General features: G+C 39.9%; 1 protein-coding gene across 2 annotated transcripts in view; it reads left to right on the top strand.

The window, feature by feature from the left end:
* The window catches only part of ctnna2 (catenin (cadherin-associated protein), alpha 2), a 370589-nt gene that overhangs the window by 311304 nt on the left and 31781 nt on the right, over positions 1–27504 (top strand). For both annotated transcript variants that reach the window (XM_046048451.1, XM_046048452.1), the window contains 3 exons: positions 18205–18297; positions 19683–19839; positions 20325–20525. In XM_046048451.1, the coding sequence (XP_045904407.1) occupies positions 18205–18297; positions 19683–19839; positions 20325–20525 (451 nt within the window). The remainder of the gene's footprint in view (positions 1–18204; positions 18298–19682; positions 19840–20324; positions 20526–27504) is intronic.

Below are 27504 nucleotides of genomic sequence, written 5' to 3'. Positions count from 1 at the left end.
TTTGGTGGGGTGGGGAGAGGAGAAAATGAAGGGGAGGATGTGGCTCTGCCTCAAATGGAGGATGATTTGGCACTTTACACCCACCCCCCTCATGCTCACGCCTCCTGCTGATCTCATAGAACCACAGTGGTGTTCCCGGTGTGAACTCTAGGGACCCACAGGTCTCTGACATTGTCACTGTGTAACCTACCAAATATGCATTTAGAAAAAAACTGTTTAATTTCACCCAAGACACCTTTAATTTGTCCCAGCAAGCAAAAATACAGTGTTGCACTGTCATCATTTTATAGTCTAGTTTTATATACTTTATTTTGTTGTACCTAGTAGATACCAAGTTATCACTGTACATTTTACTTACAGTAGGAAGGTAATAATTACGTGTGAATACTTCTTAGTATATAATTGCTCTACATATGTCCAAAACAATGATCATTACATGTCTGTATATATATGTAATAATTACATTACTGTTTTAATTACAATATTCCCTGCTGTAAATGACATGCAATTGTCTTTTGAGTCTTTAACTGTCCATTAAGTAGTAAGTTCTTTCTAATTACTGTGCTGTCGAACGAAGTGCTACCCAAATTCTCAAAAAGCACAACTTCACAGCTTTGCCTACAGCATATAAATTCATATCAACACACTTCATTCAGTTTAGAATTCAGTTCTTGCACCAGTGAATTAATTCTGGCAAGAGGGGCAGCAATAAAGAGAAAACCTGAGGAGACTAAAGTTGCACAACAGCGTAGCTGAAGGGAAGAGACAACTGTTACCATGGAAAATAATCCAGAGATTCTTTGCTTTGCCATTTCCAGCCAATTACCCCGAACCTCTGTTTCATCTGGGTGGCAGAGGTTTTTGGCAGAAGATTTACTCCCAGCTCTGATGAGTAACAGCACAAGTAAAACATCTGAGTTTAAAAAATGTTAGTTGTTACTTACTATAGTAAACCTAGGCGTATTTCTCCAATCACACATCTAAAACATACTCGACGAATAACCCTCAGCTTGGCAAACAAGTGCATGGAATGGATTGGGGAAACGCATTATTTTGTTCACCTTCACGTGAATGGAGTGTCATCATATTCGTTGTTGTTGTTGTTGCTGTGTCTGAAGTCAGTACCTTATTTACTCATTTGTGCTCCCTTTATGATAGACACTCAGTAGTTTACCTTATAGTGAGCAGTAAATTGAGACACTAATGAATCATTATATGACATTCATTTGGCAGATGCTTTTTTCCAAAGCGACTGACAACCAGTGTATCCATCTTAAACAAATATCTAAAAGTGTGTTTGGTGCTACAGTACAAGTGCTCATCATCTGTTTGTGTCCTAGCTGACAGGTGACAGTCCCACAATGGTAATTATCTATAAAATGCAACACATTGCACGGTAGGATCGTTAGCAGACAGTTGATTACATGCCATGGACACTATTAGTTTTGCTCCATTTTTGGAATATCTGAGGGGCACTATATAGAGCATCGATTTCACACAAAAAATGTGGACACTCAAATGACAAACAGTGGACAGCAAGTGGTCGTAGGCATACAGCACTACATAGTAAATGCAATTCACGGTCTGCAGCATTCAGTCTGGTTTGTGTTGCTGGATGGTCTGTTTCCGGCTTTACAGTAAAAAAAAAAAGGACTGAAACATTGAGAAAATGCCAAACCAATAACAAAAGAAACAATTTTTCTACATTTTCTTGGAATGGTTTGTTTGTCAGAAGCTACATGAGTTCCCCCCTTGGACAACATAATACGAGAAAGAGAAAAACAAAGCATGCAACACTGGTGTGTTCATTATGGAAACAGAATAGTGTATGAGTAGACGTCTTTATGAATGTTGTGTCGATGGGAATGGTAGACAGAAAAACTCTAAAGAGAACTATGGCGTTGAAATGGAAGCAATTAAAGCTTATTCACTACCAACAACATCGGTGTGTTCTTGTTAATCTACAAAGGAAATAAGAAAGTGCAAAAATAAGGATGGAAATTAATTATTAATTGTGTCAGGAGTAAACACTGCCCCTTCCCTCAGAGTCTAACTGGTCAGGGTAGAGTTCACATTGTAACTTTTAATATTTATTTTGTTCCTCATTTAATCTATCTATCTGAGCAGTGAGAGAAAACCAAATGTTTTCTTACTGCCAGAGAGTCAAGAAGTCAGCTCATCTATTAACAACTGCTCAGCTACGATAGATACCAAATTTTCTTTTGTCCCCTTTACTTGAGCAGTTTTTATTGGTTAATTAATAAGGCAACTGAAATGCCCTTCTGGAATGTAAATATGATCAGGGCATTTAAGCCTAACTTTGTGTCAGTCTAGGTTCATTTGTGAAGCTTAAACAGATAGCCTGGTTTTGAGACAAATATCCAATTACACAGTGCAGCAACAACACCCCTGGGATGACAGCTGTGAATATGCCCTGACGGTGACTCCTGCAACCTGCCGTCTGCTATACTGTGGAAATAACCTTAAATGCTACAGGCTGGACCCCAGCTGGTCTTAAGCCACACGCTTCCTAAAAATGGTTGATGACAGCAACATGTTTTAATGACTTATTTTATGTCAAAGAGCATTTTCAAGGTGGGGTGTGAAGAGTGTGAGAATTATTTACTGTGGACACCACTCCCCCAGGAGCAATAGGTGTAGTGGTGTTCAGTTCCCAAAGCTTAATTACACCAATCCTAAATTAATTGGACTCAGAATTTATAGTTTATCATCGCTACGTAAGAAAAGCACCCACAACACATTCAGTTCCAGGGTTTACATTAATTGGTAACCCAGGGCAAAAGTTATGTCTGCTCCTTAATGAAGTAATTAGCTAAAGCCATTGCATCAGAGGACTGTGCTGATTTCAAATTTGATTTTGCCTGGTCACTGGTTCTTTAGACTTGCTGCAATTTGTTTACTATTTCAGTGAATGTCCTCTGCCAAAAAGTATGCCAAAACGTTACTATTATAACTTGAAACACGCCAACACCCTTTTGTAAAACTGACATCAATCAAAGATAGACATGCAGTGCCACTAACACTGCCTGTATAAAACATTTGTCTTCATAAAGGCAGTAAAGTGGAAAATGAAATGTTTACAATGAGTTTTTTCATCCTAATGTGAGCAGAATTCTGCTGTATGAAGTGACAGGAGAGGAAATTATCTGAAGACAAAGCGTCTCATAGAAAAAGTTTCTAGATCTCATTTTTATCACTTTTCCTTATATGCTCTCTGTTTCAGCACTGTTTTATCACCTCCTGTCTTTATCACTGTGCAGGAATGTAGCTACACTAAATACACAGTGTACTGCAGTGTACTGTATATCACCACAGAAATGATACTTGTAAAACTGCTCGAATATCAGCAAGAGCTAAGGTCCACACTGCATTATACATGAGGTCTTATATATATTAACACCCTACTAGGAATAATATTCCAAGATGGAGGAGGACTAGTGGCCGTCGTGATGGATTATTTTAATTGTGCTGTTAATTCTGCTTACAGCCAGTGACATCGATGGCCTTTCACATCTTCACACTTCCCTGTTCTCACCTGAGAGAAAATCAGCATTAATAAATCATTGATGTAAAAGCACAGGAATCAATGTGACATTTCCATTGGCACATTTTCACCACATATTTCAGACCATGAAGTCCATCAGGGCTCACTAAATTACCCATATGTTGTTTTTACAGGGCTTAAATGCAGAAAACTAGGCTTGTATACAAACAGAAGAGGAGGTGCAAAAACGTTTGATGCTAATAAAATCAATTTGGTTTTGCTTTAATGTACATGTTTCTGATTTTAGCATTCATGGAGGGCATCCTCTGTTTGTTGACATTTCCTTTTTTTCTTTTCTAAGCACATGGAAGGGTTTTTTTCTTGTCCCTAACCTGTGATTTTTACATTTCTCCACCACGCTTCACATGTGTATGTCATAGAATGAGTAATTATCGATTCTTATAAATCATCAGCGTCACAGACTGCTATCCTCACTGCTTATTTTTTTCCATCTCACCACTCTTCACCCATCCCCCAATTTAAAGGTTGAGGCATTAAGGGCCGACAACCACTGACCTTTCCGACTGCGTGCATCTATTATCCAACAGGACTAATCATGCTTTTCTTGTGCCTGAGACAGATGTGAGACAGGCAGAGGGATGTGATGTTGGGAAATGTCAAGGTCTTGCTGTGTTCACATTTTGTTTGAGATAGGACTATGGTGTTATAGATACTTTGGATCAACTGAGAATCTGGTCCTGTATGAAACAGGGTTCATAGAGAACTTTTCCAATCTATGAAAGGCCAAATGGACCAAAGGTAAAATAGATCACATCACGAACACACTCATTAACTAAGGCTTTTGATATAGAAGCAACACACCTTGCATAATTATTGAACAATTGCCATGGTTTAAAGGTTCAGTGTGTAAGTTTAAGTGTCATCTAATGGTGATGGTTGCGGATTGCACCCCCCCTCCCCTATCCAAGCGAGTTGTATAGCTACGGTGCCTGAGACAGGACAAAAGATGTCCTCTATGAGATAGCAGAGAGTTACCAGTCAAGAAATCAGGTTTCTTTAGATAGACAGACATATTAAGAAATTATATTTAATTATTCAGTAAAAACGTGTTTTCTTTTTTATATTATTGTTACTTGTTCATTAATAAAAAACAGTTACATCAAGAAGTGAAGTGCTACATGATGTCTCATACTCCTGTAATACAGTATTTTACAACTTGGGAGGGTTGGCTCATCTGGACTAACATACCAAAGTAAATGAAGAACATCTCAAACACTATCACATCTAGTGCATCAAGTAGGACCACTGACAGATAACAGGACAATGTAAGCTCACTGTTTCTGCACCACAGTCCATTATAAACCACATAATACATGAAGTTTACAAAGTCATTGGCTGATGAGGATCAAAGCTCCTCTCACTTTGCTTAATCAGACAAGCAATCTGCAAATTTGACCAAAATGTCTTTTTTAATTTTTTAAAATACAACAGAAATACAAAGTAGTACTGACAGCCATAATTTCAGCCTGTGGTAAAACGGTGCAACGTTTTTAATGGGTTTTTAGCATGTGAAAGTACAAATAACATATATTTGTGTGCACTGTGGTGAAGCAATATCCAAAAAGTTTTTTTGTAATGCACATTCTGAAAGTATTCATTATTGGTCACTTGGCAGGCACACAGTCTTGTTATATATCACCATTAGCAGTGAAAAGAAATACATGTTTTCCACCAGGGCAGTAAAATGTGAAGCTTAGCTGCTGATCTGAACTTCTCTGCTGTTACTGTTTTATTGCCAATAATATTCATCATCTGTCTCAGGAAGGTAACGGCGCGTTTCTGTCCACGTAACAAAGCCATAACAGAGGCTGGAGAAGAACTACATTAAATTACAATCCAACTACATATTTTTTCTACCAGCGCAGTAAAAGTTTAGCTGGCTGATCTGAGCTTCCAGCTGTACGCTACCGTTTTTTTGCCAATTAGTGATCAGCCGATTGTCTCACGAAGGTAACCGACAAAGCCAAAACAGAGTGCTGGAGAGAGAGTAACTACATCAAACTGATCCAACAACATACTTTACACCACAAGCCAAAGCCAGCGCTGCGAGAATAAACCAATCCAACTAACCTTACATGATTTTTTTTTTCTATCAGGGCTGTAAAAGTTTAGCTGGCTGATGCTTCCATGCTCTAAGCTAACGGCTAAGCTAGTTTACGGATTTTATTGCCAATATTGCCAATTAACGTTACTGATTGTCTCGCTAACTTAACCGGCAAAGCCAACCCACAGGCTGGAGAATAACCAGGCAACATGAAGTTAATGCAACTACATCTTAACAGAGGAACACCTCATCTCTCTCGGTGATCATGGCCAGCGTCAAGCTAAAGTTATCAAACAACAGCTTTCATTTGCATGGCTAAAGTCTGACAAACTTAAGTTAATTACCTGTCCAGCAGAAAACAGACAACTTCAGCTCCGCTTTGAAAACATCTGTCCCACATTACAGCCTTCCATCTGGGAAAATCCACATCCGTGATTACTCCGGTCAGCAGTTTGTATCTGTCCCAGTTTGGCTTCATGGTATAAAGATCCACAGGCTGTCGGCTCTAGTGCTAAATAACATGTGCTCGTTCATTTGTCCAAATGTCACTTCTCTTCTTACTTCTAATAAACCAAAGGACTACTCAGAGACTGTTTATTATTATTATTATTATTTCCCCCTCTTCTTCTTCTTCAGACGCATTTAATGTAGTGACAGGCGTCAACACTGCCGTAATTATACAAGGAGAAGAAGAACGCCGTGATGACGAAATGCGCTCTGTAGCGCTGTTTGTCCGTTGTTGGCTATTGTAGAAACATGACCACAAAATACAGCGACCTCCGTAGAAGGGGGTGCCCGCGGTTATGGAGAAATAAATGGCTCATTCTAAGGTAATAAAAACATAACTGTTCATTATGCGGGTAAGCTGTTGTTCAGAATAATAAATTTTCTGCTTTATTTGTACTTCCCAAATATTTCCAAAGATATGTTTCCCTTAATGACATTTTGCACTGAAACGTAACACCAGCACCTTGAGCAAGGACGCAGGTTTGATACTGCAGTTACTGTATCTCACGTCGTGCTGCAGAGTTTAATGTCTTGAAAATGGGCCTGATTTTGGCTGTCATTTTGGTTTCACTGGCCATTGAACTGTAAGTCGGGTAGAGAGCAGCAATTGCTGTCTGAGTCTAGGCACTTTGTCAGGGATGCCACACAGTGCAAATTGATGCCAGCGTTTGACAGAAACTATCAAGCACTCAAATCTCGCTCTGCCTTGGTAGTTTGACGTCTTGCGGGTCTGCTAACAATGTACAGTGCGAGTCTGGGTTGTATAGGCATTCCCTACTAATTTTGGCTGAAAGTAGTGTTGCATCTGATTTAGACAGCCACCAATAAGTATACCGTTCTTTACAGTACAGTGGGTTAAACATTTCAATTCCCCTGAAACAGTTTTTAAATAGCTTCTGTTGCAGAGGGACTGTGGAATGTACAGATAGATTAAAAGAAACAACCCAGAGGTCCATTTTCATAATTATGTTTTGGTGCCAAAGCCGACTGCTTGGCCAGCACTTAAAAGAGGGAGGGCGGGAAGGAGAGAGAGAAAGCAAAGCGAAATCAATACTTCAGTTGAAACTGCCCAAGCTGTTTTTTGCTTTTGTTTTTTTTTGGGGGGGGGGGGACTGTGAGAGAGACAGTCTGGCCCCTGTGCTAGCTTGAGCAAAAGGCAAAATATGTTGTAAGATGACTACACAACCTAGATAGGAGAGGCAACTTTTAGACTGGATAGGTGGTACCAACACCTCGTGCGACTGAGCGCTTGCAGCGAAATAAAGAGAAATCAGTCTAGCCAGCCTTTGCTCCTCAAGACTGGGGCACAGGCAAAGCAAAAGCAGCAACACACCAAGGCACCAATAAGAAGTGGGAATAGTTGCCCTCTGCCTGAGGGAAAGTGAGTCAGCCATTTTCCCCTTCTCCCTTCTGTCTTTAATGCCCTGTCATTCACAGCAGTGTGAACAAGATAAAGCAATATCTAAATTGACGCTGTAAGGCGCTCATCTAGAGCATGTGCGGACATACATGGCCATACACGGACACTCATAACAGTATATATGGTTGTCCCAATTCAGTTCTGTCCAGCTAACTTTATGATTTGTTTATACTGCTTTCAATTACCTCTCTGTGTCCCTTGTTGAGCTCAATAAAATTTTATATTGTGGATATTATTCTCTAGGTGCCCATCCTCTCTTCCTATGGCCTTCTTCATTTAGGCATTTAAATTCCAACGTAAATAAATCACATTTTGAAGCCTCAGTGTATGTGGTCACTGGAAGAGGCCTCAAGTCCTTGACATTTAGCACATTAAAGGGGTGAACAAGCACTGACTCCTGCAAACAGATTTCTAGCCTCTTCTTTTGTATTACATCAGGTGCCTCCACTCTCATTTCCAGCGGTGCGTGTATGTACGTCTGCGGCCATGTGCATGTGTCTGTACTTGTCTGAACTGTGTTGTCATCCACCCCCGCTGTTGTTTCATGTACGACTCTAACCTCTCTCTGCAAGCAGTGCTGGTTCACCTCCCCAGCAGCCTCCAGCAAATTATCATATTTATCGAGAAGCCAGCCATGGTATTAGCAGGAATACCCAATCCCCAGCCGCAGCTCCAGAGAAACGACCACTGTAAATCACACTCTGTCAGCCTGTTCATGCAAGCTCAGTCTTGGTTGTCAAGGAGACGATGATGTGATTGTGAAGGCTATTCTGTTTTTTTTGTTGTGTGCGGTTTTTTTTGGGGGGGGGGGGGTGAGATCACAGCTTTGGTTCAAAATTATTTAGACTCAAAATAAAAGAAAATTGTTGCACTGCGTTTTTTTCATGGTTAAAGAGAAAAACCAACATGTTTTTAGTAGTAATGGGGTGATGCATTTAATGAAAAGTTTATAAATATTTACTGTATGGTTCCAGTTTAGTTAGGTAAAGGGAGATACAGCCCATGTTTACTTTCAGTCAGCAGCCAATCAGGTAAATACTTTATGTCACCATACATATAGGACAGACAACAGGAAAATGCATACGCATTTCAAGGCAGTTCAGATAAGGGCATCATAATACCCATAATAAATAGTGTAAATGTCAATATAACTGTATTAGTATATGTTAGTGATGATGATAATAATAATAATAATAATAATAATAATTATTGTTGTTGTTGTTGTTGTTGTTGTTATTATGTGGCATTAACACCAACATTTACATGGGCAACAACATTCTCACAATCCTCAGTACAACCACTGCCTTGTTCATTCATCAGTAAATAATTTTGTTTCAGTTGAAGCTATAGTTTCATTAGCATTGTCAAAATCACTTCTACGGAATGATTAAAGAGAATTTCCAAATGCCTGTTTTTCTTGTAGAAATCTTTGGAGCACTTGATCTGCACACTTCAGATGGTGCAGACGATATTGATCATGAAATGAAAGGCCCAAAATACAAATGCAAGGTCTAACTCCGCATGCGAGTCTAAGTGAACACAAACAAGATGACAGAAACACAACAGCACCCAATTAAAAGTAGTGCTGTTGAAAAGCAAGCTTAATCATCTGACACACTGAGGAGCAGCATTAAACACATTACTGGGTAATTTATGTGGGAGTCATTTTCTTCAGTGGAACAAAGTCATGGCATTTAACTGTAACTACAATCAATGTACTACGGAGTGGACTGCCTTAATTCCTCCTGACGTCCGCCGTAACCTTTGTGTACATCCCCGCCATCACACACACCTGTACATGTTCCTATTGTCAGGGTTTGATAAAAAGGGAGATGCAGAATGGTTGAAGATGACCTAGAAGCAGCTTTATTAAGGATTAATTGACCATATGGAATCGGGTCAGTGAACTTCTATGTTGCTATTAAGGGAGCCTTTGCAGATGTCTTAACCTGATTTTTTAAACTTGGCCACTTTCAGTTTAGCAGCACAGAATGACAACCCTGGCTATACTGAAAGCAGTTTGAAAAGTTTATTTTTAACGCTGTAGTTGGTAAGGGTTTGACTATACAGTTAGATGACCATATGAGACATGATATTGGGTTCAGAAGAACGTGACAGTAAGAGATTCTCAATGATAAAATATAGGACTGCACTGCAAAAACTAAAATCTAAGTAAGATTAATTATCTTAATTGAATGCAAAATATACTTGTTTTTTGTTTGACAAGATATTTCTTCCTACCAGGCGGCTTTAAAATGAGAGAATTTCACTTGAAGTAGCAAGTGAAATGTGTGTTGTGTGTTTTGTTGGCAGATAATTTTGCTAATTTTAAGTAATATTTCCCCCATTGTAATGCTTTTTTCCCTTGTTTTTGAGAGATCAGTTTTTGCAGTGTGGGTCTTTTATTCGACTGAAAGTCACAAAATGCAAAACAGTGCAGGGGCATTTTGAAATGTTGCTTACGTATTGTCCGTGCCACTCTGTGGCCTTTTATTGTTTCCGCTGGTTAACCAAAATGCTGCCACACAAACTATTTAACAGTGGCAGTGGTCATCGGGTCCCAGCAGATGGCAAAACACATACTGCCATCTGCTGGTTCCCTAGTAAATCACATTAAGCCTGTGGCAAAGAACCTTGGTGTTTGGTTTGATAGTAATTTAAATTTCGAGCAGCACACCACAAAGCTTGTTCAATCATGTTTTTATCAACTTAGAAATATATCTAAAATATGATCTATGTTAACTTTTAAGGACAACAAGACCATTTTACATGCCTTCATCTCATCACGCCTGGATTATTGCAACAGCCTTTTCACCTGTTTAACCCAAAAATCTACTGATCGACTCCAGACTGTCCAGAACTCAGCTGCCAGGCTTTTAACCAGAACAAAGAAATATGACCACATTACTCCTATTTTAGCTTCATTACACTGGCTCCCAGTGTGTTTTAGGATTGACTTTAAAATTTTATTGATCACTTTTAAAGCTCTTCATGGCCTCTTGCCTTGTTATATTTCTGACCTTTTAGTCCCATACGCACCAGCACGTACCTTGAGATCCTCGGGCAGAGGTCTGCTATCTGTTCCAGAGTCTCGACTGAAAACTAAAGGGGACAGAGCGTTTGCTGTCAGGGTCCCGAGGCTCTGGAACAGCCTGCCCGAGGAAATCCGGTCGGCTGAGTCAGTGAACTCTTAAGTCCCTTCTTAAAACATACTTTTATAGGAGAGCCTTTCCCGATCTTATTTGACTTTATTTTATTCTATTTTACTTATTTTATATTTATCTTAAATGTGTACTTTTCAATGTTTTCTTGCTTTTATCTTGTATTGTTTTTGGATTATTGTCTTTTGGGTATCATTGTCTTTACACTTGTTAAAGCACTTTGTAACTTGTTTTTGAAAAGTGCTCTACAAATAAAGATTATTATTATATTATTATTATCTTTTATGCTAATTTCACCCTATCACACTCCGTCTTGCTGATATCGTGAGACAGCTATTCACCATGTTTTAATATCGCACAAGAACTTGTCACACCCCTAGAAGTTGGTGATAGTGTTGTATTGGACTGCATTATCCTGAAAAATGTTTCTATCACTCTTCCCCCATCATGTTTGTAAATGGGGTGGGTAAAACACTGGAAACAGCTCTCAATATAATGCAATCCAGTTCTACTCCATTGCAAATTACAATCTCAATAATAAATACATACTTAATACCACTTTGGCAGTGTTAATCAAAAATGAACCATATTATCTTTGTAAAGGAAGACTTTATGGTTGAGCTGTTGTATTATATCACATTTGATTGGACAGGTGTACTAATGAAGTGGCCACAAAGTGTATCTCTGTAGCGGGTTTTCCATATCCTTCCACATGATTGCATATGCAATTAATTAATATTACCATCTTGCATTTACTGTATATCCTCCTATTCACAAGAAGTCAACAAAGAAACAACCCCCACTGTGTTTTTAATCCTCTTGCTCTAATGCAACGGTGAACCCCTGATTGTTCACCTACAGGAGTTGTCACTCCAGTGTGTGAACACTATACTATTTTGGACTGTAATAAAGCAGCAACTTTAAGCTCAAACATTTGGGAATCAGATATAATGACAGACACTCTTTGTTTCTGTGCTTGCATTTGTGGTAGCGGCCGCATCTGTATGTGTGGAGTTGATGAGCCAGGGGTCTTTGGGGAGACAGTGTGCGAAGGAGTGTATCCCAGTCAGCCACATATTAGTGGACCTGTCACTTGGTAAACAGTGACTTAAACTCATTTCCATTCTGAGTTGGGAAGTGTAGAGAGAACCCCTAAGTGCATTAGAGTCACTCGCAATTTAGGTCCACTTTATCTCTCAGGCGAAGGTAGTGGGGTGGGGGGTGGGGGGTAGCGGTGGGAACAATTAAACAGCAATCTGTAATCAGAACGACTTACAGAGCCATTTCTAATTTCACATCGTGTTGTAAATCCTCAACATGCAAGAAATGTCACTGAGTAAGGACATGATTGCTTTGTCATATACAGGTTATGTTGTTAAAAATTAGTAATCCACCCATCAACATGATCTAAGTGTAGAAAAGACATTGCAACCCTTATCATGGCCACCTTTTTTTCTTTTTTTGTTTAATAAACTGCAAGGTCTGGCATGCCTTTTCATTTTGTTGAGAGTCCGGTAGTTATTCTTGCTGAGGCAATACACACTTTGCATTTAATTAATAGGGATTGATTTTCAAAGGCATGGTTTATGGTCGGTCACAGACGGTCATCAACTCTGTACCCTAAAGACTTGAACTGAACACACAACCGTGACATGTGGTGTTACCTAATCGTGCACCTCAACCCTTTTCTGTCACCTCCGGTCCATACACTGTATGTACAGGCTGGGAGCTGACAGCTCATAACTAAAACAAATAGAAGTACTCCTGCAAGGGCTGACCTGTAATTGTTTCAGAGTCTGCATACTGTATACCCCTGTTACATGGTCTGCTCCATCTATGTTGACAGACTGATTAGTTTACTGTGTGGGTGTGGGTGTGGGTGTGTGTGCATAAGCAGTAGAAAGGTAGAAAAAGAGTAGTTAGAGATTCTGGTGATTTTTGTGCATTTGAAGAGATAAAACACAACCCTTTTTGCCCATGTCAATAAAGCCCTCGCCAACACCATCCCTGCAACAAGTAAACATCCAGATGACAGGCTTTTAATGGAACAAAGTGCTTCCATCTTACATCACATAACTTAAAATGTCATCCCCACTGATTGCTTCTTTGTCTGTCATTCTTCTACTTCTCAAGTCTACCACCTTGCTCCTTCCCCGGGCGAAGCTGTTGTGCCCAGCAACTCGGCTGACACCGGCGCTATTAGTTGTTCTTGAGAGTTAGTAACTGGAAGGAAGATTTGTGTGTTGTAGCAGCTGAAAATGGCTATAGAAATGGCAAGGTTTGGGTAGGTGGGGTGGGGGCACTGACCGTCCTGAGTGTGCTTCTGGCTCAGCTTTCCTGTTCTCTGGCACAGCCGAGTCAAGTGTTCACTCCATCCAGAATGATCAAAGATTTAAGGGGGGGGGGGGAATTTGTCAAAAGTTTTCATAAGGCATTTCATAAGGAATAATGCAAAGGTACAACAAAGTGGAGACTGTTTGCAGACAGTGCTAAATAGCAAAAAGAGAGCCTGTTTAGATGTAATTGAATGTATTACCATCATCAGTAATTCTTGACGATAGATTTGGGTTTCTCAGTAACAACCCTGTGTAAAAAATGACACCAGCAGATCTCTTTTCAGTTAGTCAGCTCCATTTAGGTGGGGTATTTAGATAACATACATGAGAATGCCCATCTCTCCAACTGCAGTGGAAACCTTCATCAGATTAGAATTGAAGTGATTATCCGGGGCAGAGCAAAAGGACAAAATCGATAGTTCTTTGTTCGGGGCTAAAATGAAGAATGGGCGTTCAGCAGGGATCTCTCTCTCTATTTCTCCCTTTCTCTCCTTCTCTGTCTCTCTCTCTCCCCCACACACCTCTATGAATTGTATATTCCGCTCCAACATCCTTCACTGTATCAGCATTAGGCTTGCGTGGTGTAGTCTCAAACCTTCTGTCTTGGTTTTTCCCTCCTCTCTTTGAATAAAAACAAAACCTCAAAGGAGAGGCACTTCCCTAGATAATTGCAATTAGTAGTTTTGGCTGGATGTTGCAGCGTTGGCCCTGATCCAGCTCTCTGTGTTGGGCATGTTGGGCATGTTTCCAGCCTCCAGAAAGCCCTCTGCCCTTTTGCCTCCAACAGCCCACTGGAGCAGTCAGAAGGGCCGCTGGGCCTGGGCAGAACTAGTGAAAGAAACTATGCAAGCAGAAAAAGACAGAGAGAGGAGACTAGCTTTGTACTGGTCAGGTACCACAATTATACTGTAGTTAGAAAATGGGTTTAATGGAAGAAGTGCTGCAATTTTGTCCTACTTCTTGAAAGCCTTCTAATTCATGGAGACACAGCAAATGATACATACAGGCTTTGCTATTCAACGATCATTTCAGTTCCATTTACTTACACCAAGTTGTATTAGAACAAACATATCACACCGAGAACATTCTCGGTCCCTTCACCATGTCATATTAACGTGTGAATCTAGGAGAGATCAGAGTTGACATGAGAGTTTTACTTGCTAACACACAACGACATGTGTTCTGTCAGTCAGAAACCAAGAAGAGAGAACCTAATGTAGGATGCTTCCACCAGCTGGAAACCATTAAACTAAAAGGAAAATATAACAGCATTGTAAACAATAATGGCTTAAATTGGCCACCTTTTCTTGACTGGGAGTGCTTTGTAGAAACTACACAGGATTCATTTCAAATTTACTTTGCAAAGACAAGGAGAAATTGCAAATATGTCATGGCATAATAAAGGCTTATGGAATTCTCTGTTTAGTTTATAGTTATGTAAAATAGTAAGTGAATGCAGGGAACTTAAATTATAGAATTGTCCTTTAAATTATGCTTTGTATGTTTTTCAAATCTTCTGCAAGCAGCCACTCATGTTTATGTGGAACACAGACTCTCAATCACACTCGCTTTTCTCTCACTCACTCACACACACACACGCGCACACACACACACACACACACACACACACTTTGAAGACATACACACACTGCTTCACATAAAGGACTGCAATCCATCAATGTGCTCATTGCTGTCATGAGTAAAGAGACAGAGCTCTAAGCAAGAGTCTTCTAACACAAATTTGATTTACCTCAATTTGCCTCAAACAGTGACATGTGAGCACTAGAAGTGCTAATACAGACTGGCACCCGTTGCTGCCAACAGGCATGTGTCTGTTTAGCTCAGTTTTAAAGCCTGGGCTCATGCTGAAATCTGATTTACTTAAGGATGGTATTGGATTATATAGAGTTTGAAGTTATGAAAATGAACTGTGAAATGCAATGATACTGTGGAGAAATATGAAGGCTGAGTGTGTTTCTGTCAGAAAGAAATTGTCAGCGATGTGGTTGTCGTGGTTTCAAATGTTTTATTGCACCTCTAATGTTTCTATCTTTTTTTTTTATTATTCAAACAGTCCCTGTTAACCAAACAGTCAGCATGATGTACAGACTACAGATACCAAATCGCAAAATCTTCAAATGCCTTCTATCAAGTATGATCTTTTGACAGCGGACAGATTCATTTTCTCTTTTAGTAGTGTAGCTCTGTACCAAAATTGGCCTTACAAAAAATGTACTGGGATAATATATGTGTCTCCAATAAAGGTGGAAAACATGTTACCAAGAAGCAGTACATTAGATAGAAAGACAGACATAAATCAAAGTAAGGGTTGTTTCGTACATAAAAACCATCTGGCACCTAAATTATACAATAAAGCACCTCTTTGCACCACCAAGCCCCATAATGATTTAAGCATGCTAGTCATGCATCACCGGCATGCAGGAAATGTCAACCTAATGAGTAAGGCTTTTTGTACATATTATTTGAAGCATTTTGGATCTGAATAAATCCAATTACCTCACGATAAGTGGGTGCTACATTCCAGCCTGTGGTATACCACTCTACTATATCTCGAACATTCCTGACATACATCCCCTCTGCAGTAATGCTACTGTAATTATTTAGAGGTCTGTGCCATCAGGGCTCTGTGAAAATTTGTCCCCATGTATTATCTGTTGGACTGACACAACATCTGTCATCCACCACCTATCTCCAAATTTATTTCCACCAACTGTCCAACACAAAAATGCAGTTACCACCTGTGTTGTCTGATCTGATACTGGGTACCTCCTGCAATTAAAAACAAGACCAGGAGTGTTGGAGCATTTGGGAAAGACAGGGTAATACCAGTGGCGTGGGGTGAGGTAAATTTTTGGGGAAGCCAAGTGAGAGGGGATGTCCTTTAATGTATTGCTATTACAGTGCAAGGTATAATTTTACACAAAATTGTTATCAATACACACGCTGAAAGTTGCATTTACTGACACGTACGCTATCTTTCTCTCTCTCTCTCTCTTTCTCACTCACTCACTCTCTCTCACCCCAAATAGCATACATACAAATAGACATTTGCATAGTAGCAGTGGTGCATGTATCAAATAGGCTTCCATACTTCTTAATGCTTGGCCAACACAACATCACTCAAGACTAACAACCGAGTACCAGACCAACAGAGTAAAAACAATTATTCAGGTAGCCTAACCTGGCTCAGTGCCCTGTGGCAGGTTCTGTCTGTAGTGCTCATTATCTATGCGTACACAACCGCAGTAAAAACAACAAGGTTACTTCAACTGAATTTTCATTCACAGCTAAATCCAGGCAAGCAAAGCTAAACAAACAATATAACCACATTAAAAATCGCACAAATAGCTGCAGTCCAGTTAAGTTCAGAGAGAGAAGGAGGTGACATTTCACACACCCTATCTGAAAGGGAAGGGTATTCTCCTATCTTTCATGGTGGCGAAGATGTCAATAACCAAGTTATAGAATTTCCTACTGGCTTTTAGGTCCTTCACAACAAGAGAGTTTGGTGCTACCAGCTAGCCACTCTGTACCGCTATAGTATTCCTCAGCCTGGAACCCCTTTTTTCTCTCCACACGCAGGTCCAGTTTTGGCGTTGGTCTTCCGTCAGATTTAATCTTAAGGTGCTGCTGTAATGTTAGTTTAGTAAAACTATTTATTATAACAAAAAACTCCAAATCTCCACCCTCCATAACTGCACCAGCTAAAGTTCCCGTTATTTCATCTGAATGACGTTGATCGCATGCTGTGATTTGATTGGCGTGAAGCTGGCTTACCTTGGCATCATCCTGACTAATCATAGTTAGGCAGTGGCTTCATCTGATTGGTTAATCATTTCATTTTTTTTCAGAGTCTGCCTCCTCGCGTAGTCAGACAGAAGGCCAGTCTACGGTGCTGCAATATAGTGTTTCACCACACATCCAACGCATAGCATTCAGAGGGGCGCTGTTTCACTTATTGTATGATAGTAAGAAATGGGGAAGAGATGACTGCAACAGCTTATAAGATTTATCGAAACTAAAAACATTGTGTTTTTATTAAAATGATGAATAGAGTCTGATAAAAACAGGGGAAGCCTGGCTTCCCTTGGCCTCTGGGAGAAAACTCCACTGGGTAATAAATTCAGGAGACTCTAAACATTGGTACATTGTTTCTCCCAACAAGGCTTTTCTATGACAGATGTTTAATTTCGCTTTCTTGCACAAACAGCAATACAAAAAAAAAAAAACATGTACTGTATTTATTATACAGTGGGGATGTGTCTACTGTGCATACCTACTCCATACATTAAAGGATAGTTTAAAAATATTTCGTGTCTACCTTAAAATAACACTAAGTTTTTGGTCACTGTTATTGTTTCTCCTCTTGCTGCTAACGTCACAAATGGGGGACAAATTCCACCGTCCTCATGCACAAAAGCATTCTAACATTTAGCGTAAGCTAACATGAGTCTTCAGCTGTAAAATTACACAACCCAAATGGATATCTATCTGGATATCTGGATGTCTTTTTACCACGGAATTCCATATTTGTGTTTCCTAATAATAATAATAATAATAATAATAATAATAATAATAATAATCTTTATTTGTAGAGCATTTTTCAAAAACAAGTTACAAAGTGCTTCAACAAGTGTAAAAACAATAATACCCAAAAAACAATAATACAAAAACAATACAAGATAAGTGTAACTTGCTGAACAAGAGAGAGACAGAGCCAGGATAAGATTTAAACTATAAAGACTTTGGAAGATACCCATTTGATTTATTTCACTCAGGCTGCTGGCCTCTTATTGCCTTCGCTCACAGTTTTGGATGCAGCTTTGTACAGGGTGTGGACTGTCGATTTTGTCCCCACCACTTACATTAGAAGCACATTAGGGCAGGATCTCTTTATAATCAGTGTGGCCAGAAGGAACAACAAAAAGTGTTACAATGTAAGTATTGGTATGTGAGTGTTGTTTTAACACAGACTTGGTTTTAAGAAAAAATGCGGGCCTCTCCTTTTCAGTGGGGAGTCTACCAGAGTGGGAATGGGCTAACTTTTTGTGTGCCCATGACCTTCCTGTAAAAGGTATTTAGCTTCAGGTTATAAGCATTGTGTCCTTTCTTGTGCTTGCTTTATTCAGGTGGCCAACCTGGCTTGCTCCATCTCCAACAATGAAGAGGGTGTGAAGTTGGTTCGAATGGCTGCCACCCAAATTGACAGCCTATGTCCACAGGTGAGGACTTAAAAAACACTTTCATCCCATAATAAAGAACTCTTTACATAAGCCCTAGTCAAAATGTTTTGGTAATTATAAAAACTTTTGAATTTACCTCAAAGGGAAGTTTTTAGAAATTAGAATAGCTAAAGATGACAGAGGAAGAACCAATGTTGGCAGAATGGGAGGAAGAGCTATGACTAATGTGTAGGTGGACCTTATAGTACTGTTTCTCAGGATGCAAGCAAAGGAGGAGGTTAAAATCGATCCATTGTTTCCAAGGTTAATGGTAGGTCTTATTCACACGGGACCCAGCAACAAGAGGAATAGAGAAGGGAGGCTGAAATTGAGATTCAGGATCTAATGCGCAGGCCCCACCAGGCACACCTACTGAGACCAGCTTACTTAAAAAAACTTGGGGAGAAACCGTCTCCTGATACCTCTTGGCACTGCTCAACAAAGACAGATTTAAAAAAAAAAAACATAATGGACACAGACTTTGTGACTGGGAAGAAGGAACAAAGAGGGGATGGAACAAAGAGAAATATTTCCATCTGTTCCATCTGGGTAGAGTTATCTTCACACATGCAAACAAACACACACACACACACGACAAACACCTCAGCTACTGCCATGTCCAGATCATAGAATCCTGCTTCTGGTTAAAGTATACATGCCAGCTTTCATAGGGATTAATACTGCGTGTTCTCAAGTATAAGTCTGTCAATGTGAAGAATCTCTGCAGGATGTTGCTGATAAAAATTTTGTGAAGTATATTTTTTGGGGGGGACTTGAAGCCAAATGTGCTGTCTTACATAGTTCAGACTCTTGAAGGATACTTGGCCGTTTGTTGAAAAGATAACCTTGCTCTACTCCAGCTATAAAAAAAAAATGGTACATCTTATTAATACACCCATGGATCTTCTGGACAGCACACATTTGTGTTATTTAACACCACAAATAACTATTGGCTAATGACTAACACTGTGTTTAAAGTCTGGTGATATGTCTCTTATTGTAATCAAATCATGAAAACTCATGAACTCATGAAAAGACCAAAAAGACCCAAACCAGCAATTCAATCCGACAAACAAGTATTCTCTGTGCAGCCAAGGCCTGGTACAGCTAGTTTCACTAGAACACCAAAGTGAAACCAAAGCTGTTTTATGAAATTATTGAACTTTTTCTTTTTAATGAAACTATATCTTTGTGACCTGTTTTTAAAGATTTACATCAGGTCTGAGAGTCAAAGACAGAGTAGGGAAGTCGGCAAGATTATCATTGGTTTTGGTATTTTCATGAGATTTCTTGACCGCCAGCCTTATCCTTGTCTAGGATAATTTACAGTATGTGTTGTTTTTTGCATACCTTGTGTAATAATGTTAGCTCTTCTTCCATGCTAGGTTATCAACGCTGCTCTCACCTTGGCTGCCCGCCCCCAAAGCAAGGTGGCCCAGGACAACATGGACGTTTTCAAGGATCAGTGGGAGAAGCAGGTGCGCATCCTAACCGAGGCTGTCGATGACATCACCTCTGTGGACGACTTCCTTTCTGTGTCAGGTATGAGACAATACAGCACAAGTTCTTCACTGATCATCTAATTGAAGAAAATGACCCACGTTCTTAATTTCAACTCACTCACAGTCAAGATTTTATTTAGGTTTCTCAGTGGCGGCTCAAAGTGAAAAACATCTCTTCATTTGTCATTTTCTATAAGGAGTTTGTCATCTTTCTACTTAACATTCATTAAATTTATGAGAGGTGCACTTTTGGTGCATGATTGTGATTGTTCCGAATTATATATTGTAGAGCAATTCAATTATATTCGGGGAGAAACATGAATCATTACATTAAATTCGCTTTTTGTGTACAACATTAATCATCAGCACACAATATTAAAAACATGACTGATTTCTGTTTATGTGGAAAATGTATTACTTCTTGAAATATCCAGACGTTATACAAACATTTCTTCCAGCAAAATAAAAGCCTTGGGTCCCTCCAACTCCATTCATTTTGATTCTTTTTTTTTTACCTCTCTCAAGAAAACCACATCCTTGAGGACGTCAACAAATGCGTAATTGCTCTACAAGAAGGAGATGTGGACACTCTTGACCGAACTGCTGGGGCTATCCGGGGCCGAGCAGCCCGCGTGGTCCACATCATTAATGCTGAGATGGAAAACTACGAACCTGGGGTCTACACTGAGCGTGTGCTGGAGTCCATCAAACTCCTGTCTGAGACTGGTTAGTGCACTGTACACAAAGCTGTTGTGGCACAAGAAGCCACAGTTGAAAATATTAGTGTATTGTATTGACTTGGTAAATATATGGTTGGACCTCTGAATATATATAGCTTTGGAGTTTTCTGGTTTTTTTTAAGTATAAAGCATTGTGGGCCACAGTAGTGCAGGGAACGCTAATAGGGTGTGCCATCATTGAGTGGAACTAAAATATTTTATGCTTCATTACTCTTTCAAAATATCAAGGTGTAGGCCACATTAAAGGTTCCCTGTGGAGAATTGTGTTGATTATATATTTTTACTATGGCAGTAACAGGAAAAATAAATGAATGGAGATGATAACAGAGATTACATATTCCAATTAAAATGCAAAACAATGATTAACTAACACTACAAGTAGTCATACTACAAGTACTTTATATTAACCAAACTGCAGCAGTAAGTCATGCCAAACTCGACAGGCAGCCAGGACGGCAGGCTAACAAGCACCGAGTCCACTGCCTTACCCCGGTACATGAAAGAATCTGACAAGCCCTGAAGCCCCCAAGCATAATCTTGGGTCTTCTTCAGCATTATATAGCAGTATTTACAGGAAGTGTATGCGATATTGAGTATGTATGGGAACATACTGGTAACATCAGGTGCTGACTTGAGTTAGTTTGAGTCAAGTGCACAGGTTTGTAGTGGTGAATGATTTCAGCGAGGGTAAAGCATGTCAGTCAGTCACCACCTGCAGCTGCTTGAAGCTCTGTCTCACAGTATGTATTGAGTTTGTAACACTGTTTAAGGATGTAAAACTTCCACCTGGATCACTGGCATTTAGTATAGTCATGCATAGAAGCTGAGTAGGCGGGAGGAAGTGAGAGCTTTTTACTGTTGGGCTGCAACTGTGGCTATTTCCTGGAAGCAGCACATGTCAGTGCAAACCCGGTACATAATGAACTCAGAAATGTCTCAGTAGAAAAGATTAGTTTGTTCAGTTTTTTTGCCAGCACTGATTGTTTTACAGTTTTTGTATAATAGCATCCTTGAAACACACAGGTGTTTCAGAGATTGAGGAGTCTGTGTTCCTTTTCATTAATGCAATATTTGTTCAAGGTATTATGTTAGTGTGTACTGTGTTTAGAAAGAGTCTAAACACAAGGAAAGAAGAAAGAATCTGGTGTCTTTATTTCCCCGATAAATGTTTTTCCTCTGTGAAATAGCTCCTCAAATCCCTTTAAAAGCAGGCACTGACATGCCTTTAAAAATGTACCATTATGAAAGATGGACAAACAAAAACACAGGATGAAAGGAAAAAAGTCATTTAGCAATTACCTGCCTACAAGAATCAAATCGGACCACAGTCCCTTTTTCATGCATGCTCATCTCTCACATTAGAGCCCATTTAGCGAGGCGCTATATCTATTGTTGTGCTCGTTACTTTCATCTGCCAGGATAATTGAGCCCCTCTTCCCGATAGCTGATATGTTGCAGACAGCATTAGGTGAGTCACGTGCGTCAGGAGTGAGCCCCTCTTCTGGTGCTCAGCTCCAACATAATGGACTCCATACAGCAGTGCTCTATTATTGCACAATTCAGTTTAATTGATTGGGGTAATCAATTGATGAAGCACAGTGGCAATATCTTGAGGACACTTAAGGTCAGTCTGGTATGACCATAACCTTGTCACACATGAAGACTATATAATTGTGCTGCTGTTCTATTAATCCTCCATGAAGTATGGGGCTTGTTTCTAGAGTCAGCACAGCAGAAGCATTATGTCAGCAATACTGAAAACAACAAACTGTTGATGCTGCAGCATTATATTGATTGCCCACTGATTTTTCTTTATCATGTATTTCCTTTTTAAAATCAGAATGTGATGCATTAGTTCAACCACTTATGCATTAAGATATTGCACTGTACGTCTTACAGTTTAACTGGAACCTGTAAAAACTACACGGTTGGCTAATTTACACATGTAGTACTAAGAAACATATGCCACAATATTTTGGTCTATTCTGTAATTGAAGATTCCACTGATAACATTTCACAGTATGAATACATTTTCCCTGAGATAATGATAATGACGCACAGTGCCACTGATGTGAAAAATGCTTAAACCAGGCAGAGGCAATACTGCGCCTTTGTATTTGCAATTCCAGTCCAGTCTTTACTAGCTTGTCAACAAGAAAAGTGAAGTTTAGCAATTTTTAGACGTGCAGCTGTTGACATGCTTACACATGGCATGCGTAATGGCTTCAGCAAATTTAAACTCTTGAGAGTTACAGCTGTGGTATTTTCATTTTTATAGTGGCTGTTTGTTTGTATTTATATTTATATGTTTGTATTTATAATCATGATGGTAAAGGTCCCAGAAGTCTTAATTTTACCCCAAACCATGACCTTTCCCTGACCTTAACCGAGTAATTGTTGTGCCAAAACCTCTCTATCCTGGGTCACCCCTTATTTATTATAGACATTATACTGAGTGTCTCCGGCAAGCAATCTACGGGTCTTCTTTTAAATCTCTTCTTAAACCTCACTTTTTCTTTTTCTACAATCAGTTAAATTATTTTATCTTGTCCGTATTCGACTGTCAGTGTCACAGTTGAGGCTTCGATGTGAAACGAGGATCATGCCATTTTGGCGATATGGGGGTGCTCTACATCTGATATACTGCTAATAAGTTAATATACATTTCAACATATAATGCTGTAAATAAAAAAATGAGCAAAGAAAAAAAGCTTTTAATAAATGTTTTTAAAGTGCGTGAATAAATCCAGAATTGTAACCGTAACCCTCAAGTTAAGGGGCATCAGTGTGCATGTGTAGGCGTGGCGTATATGTGTGTGAGTGTAGTGGCATAAGAGGAACTTGCTGTAGAGATGGAGCCTTAACTTTACAGTTGTTGTGCAGAGTTGTTCGCACCTCGCGGGGCATTCAGATCATTTATCACCATTGATGAACCACACAAAGAATATTGCTTCGTTTTGAAATAGACCTGCGAGCTGTCGGCCGCACGGCAGGCATGCAAAACTCTGCACAAGACCAGTGAATGGTAGGCGAGCAGAGAGAAAAGGGTGAACAGTAAGACTCAGTAATAATAATGAATAGAGACTACAGCTCTGCAGCTTGTCAAGATTTAAGCGGAGTTACCGTGTGTCCCCCCCTCCCCCTTTATTGTAAAGCACATTATAACATGCTATATAAATAAAGTTATCATTATTATTACTATATAAAACTCAGATGCATCTATGGAACCCAAACACAGCTACATCTCAGCTGCAGTATCACTGTAGCCTATTTAAGCTGGAAATGCATCAAATTCACAAGACAATGGGTACACCAACAAGCAGATGATTTTAAGATGGCCTGGCATCCCGTCTGACCTTAAGGCAGTGGTTCTCAAACTGGGGGGCGGGCCCCCCTGGGGGGAGACTTAGAGCCACTGCAGGGGTGGCATGGATGCTGAGCGGAACCTAAAGTTGCATGAATATGATTCATGTTTCATGAAAAAGTTTGAGAATCACTGCCTTAACGTAAGGGCTGTGAAATAGTCCACACAGATGCAGCAAACAGGCAAGTCACACTGCCTGCACGGCCGTAAGGAAGACTCTCTTAAATTTTAACGGGGCCTCGTGTCCCCTCAATTGTGAGTGCTAATTGAGATGTTAAGGCGGGCAACGGGCAACTGTGTTAGACCAGCTTTTCATTGACTCCATATTTCTCTTTGATGAAGAGCTGTTGTGTTCCCCCTTTCTGTTTCCCCCTTAGCTGTGGTAGTGGGTTTATTTAGGGGCTACCATGCACGTCTGATCTGGACCATAAAGCACTTATTGATCCTTATGAACTTTTGCTTCCCTCTCCCCTCAGTCCTCACAGGCCTGATGTCTATGGATTTGAACACAGTCAAGGAGAAATCTATAGCTGGGGGAAAGATGATTAAGTGTAGCTGAACAAAGGAAAAGGATATAGGACCGCACACTTTATAGAGGGTACTGAGTCCAATTAACTAGACTCTACCAAAAAATCAATAGCTGTCACCAAGGATTTCACTAAGCGATTTGAGCAGGGATTTTAGTGGAATTCATTGATGTGGTCCCCTTTTTGTTCCTTTTCTCAGTGGTGTGCATGTGTAAAACATTTATCCTGTGCTTGTGTTTGTGTGTGTCTTTGAGTTGGCTGTTGGTGTTTTTATTTGATTGCTCCTGTGTTTATGCCCCTCGGGCACTTGGCTGTATTTCTGACAGCTGCCACATCAACACAGGGCGCTTATCACAACTACCTGCCCCTTGACCTTGTCTCAATTTGCCCATCCCTCTTTCTCATATTGAGTGTGGTCAGATATATGGCCGGGCCAAATACAGGCGGAAAGGCACACAACTCTTCTGTGTAAAGCTGAGCCATAGATTCCTGACAGACAGTCCACACATGGGCCCGGGATTGAAGCGTGTCCTTGAGAGGGAGAAAAAAAATCAATAGCCTAATGGGAAAGTTGTTATGGCTTCTCTCTCTTTTCCCCCCTCTCCCTCCTTCTCTGGGACACTTTTCTGCCCACTAACTCCCTGTGTTTAAACTAATCTTCTCCTCAAAAAAGGGACAAATTTTAAAGTCGATCATTAATGCGGTACCTGGAGAGGGTAGATTAAAAAACTGATATATGGCCTAAGTCAGTGTGCCATTTAGAGAAGCAGGGTGGTGTTGCTTCTTGTTATTACATTGGGGGACAGTAAATGGGATTTAGCCAGGGTTTTGCAGTGAGTAATAACACACATGCTCACACCGCCACCCACATGTCATGCCTGTAAATCAGTGGATCAAGTGCACTAAAAAGAAGTGCAGCAGAGACTGAGGGTAAGAAGTAAAGACACTTCACACTGTCTACTTTTAAAATAATAGCTCTAGGACCAAACTTTGTGGCTTGTCTGACTTAAAACAACTTGCCATAAATATTGAGCATTTCTTTTTAAGCCTAATAAGAATATCTTATTAGTGACATCAGAGGTCACTAATACAGAAAAGAAAGAAAGCAGTTTCTACTTAAGGGGAAATAGGACAGTGAATCAGCGCTCCTTTATACTCAAAATGGTACGGAGCACAGTTGCTGAACCAGATGAGTCACTCTTTAAATGTGTATCCATTGTTATAATGATGGGGAAAGTGGGTTTAGCCAGAATGGGAGGCAGATGGCAAACTCATAGCTTGCAAGGAGAGGAGGTAAGGTCTCTTAATCAGTGCGTAAATAGAGGTGGGAGTTACAGTAGGAGAGAGTGCTGATGAGGAAATTGCTTTGAGAGTAGCAGTGCAGTATGAGGAGGTAGGTGAAACATTTTAACCAAGGTTAGAGTGTAGGAGAACAGAGCAGTAAACAGAGTAAAAGCAGGAGCACTGAAGTCTTACTTTCATAACCTGCAATGTTCCCTCATATTTCTACTTAAGTAGATTTAAAGTTTGGCAAGATTTTCTTTCATGTCCATTCATTATGTGGTGAGACCAAGAATCTTTGAAGCTGTTTTGCTTTTACTGAGTGAACCACGCTATACCAAATGGGAAATTCTACGTCTTACAAAGTATTAAGATAACATAAGACTTTACTGATCCCGGTAAAGGTTCACGTGTTACAGCAGGTCAGAGACAGGCTAAGATGTAAGAAAACTACATGATTTACAATAACTTAGACCACTTAAATGAATTGTGCAAATATTTGTGCAAAAGACTTTCAATAGTGTAACTCTTTAGCCATGATGTGTGTAGGGGAGAGCCGGGACAGAAATAATTTGTTTTTGTGATCAACAACTCACGTGTGTGTTCTATTAATATCAGATGCTATCTTGTAAAATGTTTAATTTGACTTTAAACGAAAGGTGCACATTGTTTCATTTGCCCCTACTTGTAAAACACAACGATATACAGTTAAAGAGGTGGTATAATGCTCATTTTCAGGTTAAAAATCCTACTTGGGGGTTGTACCAGAACATTAATTTTCAAATAACACCATATTTTTTTTCATACTGCACATTGCTGCAGCTCCTCTTTTCACCCTGTGTTGAAAAAGAACAATGCCAATCAGAAGAAGAGAAGGGCGGGTCAGCGAAAAGCTGGTAAACAGCAGTTCAGCTGTACATGTTGCCGACCAACTTGGCAACATAGACTGGAGCAAGAGTTTCTGAGTGGTGAGTTATTAATCTATAACAAAAGTATCTTTCATCCATTAAGTTTTAACTGAGCTCTGTCTCTACATCACAGTAACAACATTATGTCCATTGACTGCCTAGAGGGTAACTAGTGTTTGGAAGGGAGAGGAGAGGTGTATGCTGCAGCTCAGTGTTTTTCCACCAGTGTTTTTGAGGGCGTGTCGGACTAGCCGCTGGGCAAGGGTTATATGAGGCGTATTTAAAATGCTTGACAGTGTCCTTCTTAATTTGTAATTGCAAACATATTACGCCTATGCCCTTTTTCTTAATAAAAAATATAGTAAATTTCACTTTTAGAACATCAAACAGTTATTGTGCATTTGGATTAGATCTCGGTTGCCCTTTTAATGCACATCTGCAACCTGTTTTCCTGGTCCACTGTGAAGACCCTATTATTTGGCTGTATCCTGGTGGTCTAGCCTACAGCCTGGTGGACAACAAGTGGTTCTGGTAAGTATTGTGTACTATATGTGCTGAGGTACTGTGTTTCATTCGTCTCGCGTTTCAATTGTCCCTTTCCCATTTGTGAGGGAAACTGTAAGGTCGGGTGATAATTCCTAGGGATGTAGTGAATGTTCGTCAACCAAAAATAATCGGCCGAAAATAGCAACAAAAGCACTTTTGGTGTTTGGCCTAATACGTCAAAAGACCAAATAAATTTTACCGAACAATTACGTTGACATGTCAGCAGTGTGGAAGCATGTAGTGAAGTGAAGTGTCTGAGAAAGACGCAAAAATCGCTGTTTGCAGACAATGTTCTGCTGAATTGTCTCCTAGCACATCCACTCCATCTGACACACGTGA

This window comes from Micropterus dolomieu, linkage group LG04 (assembly GCF_021292245.1).
Source record: "Micropterus dolomieu isolate WLL.071019.BEF.003 ecotype Adirondacks linkage group LG04, ASM2129224v1, whole genome shotgun sequence".
In the NCBI taxonomy this organism is placed as follows: Eukaryota; Metazoa; Chordata; class Actinopteri; order Centrarchiformes; family Centrarchidae; genus Micropterus; species Micropterus dolomieu.
This window is presented reverse-complemented; position numbering and strand designations above follow the sequence as displayed.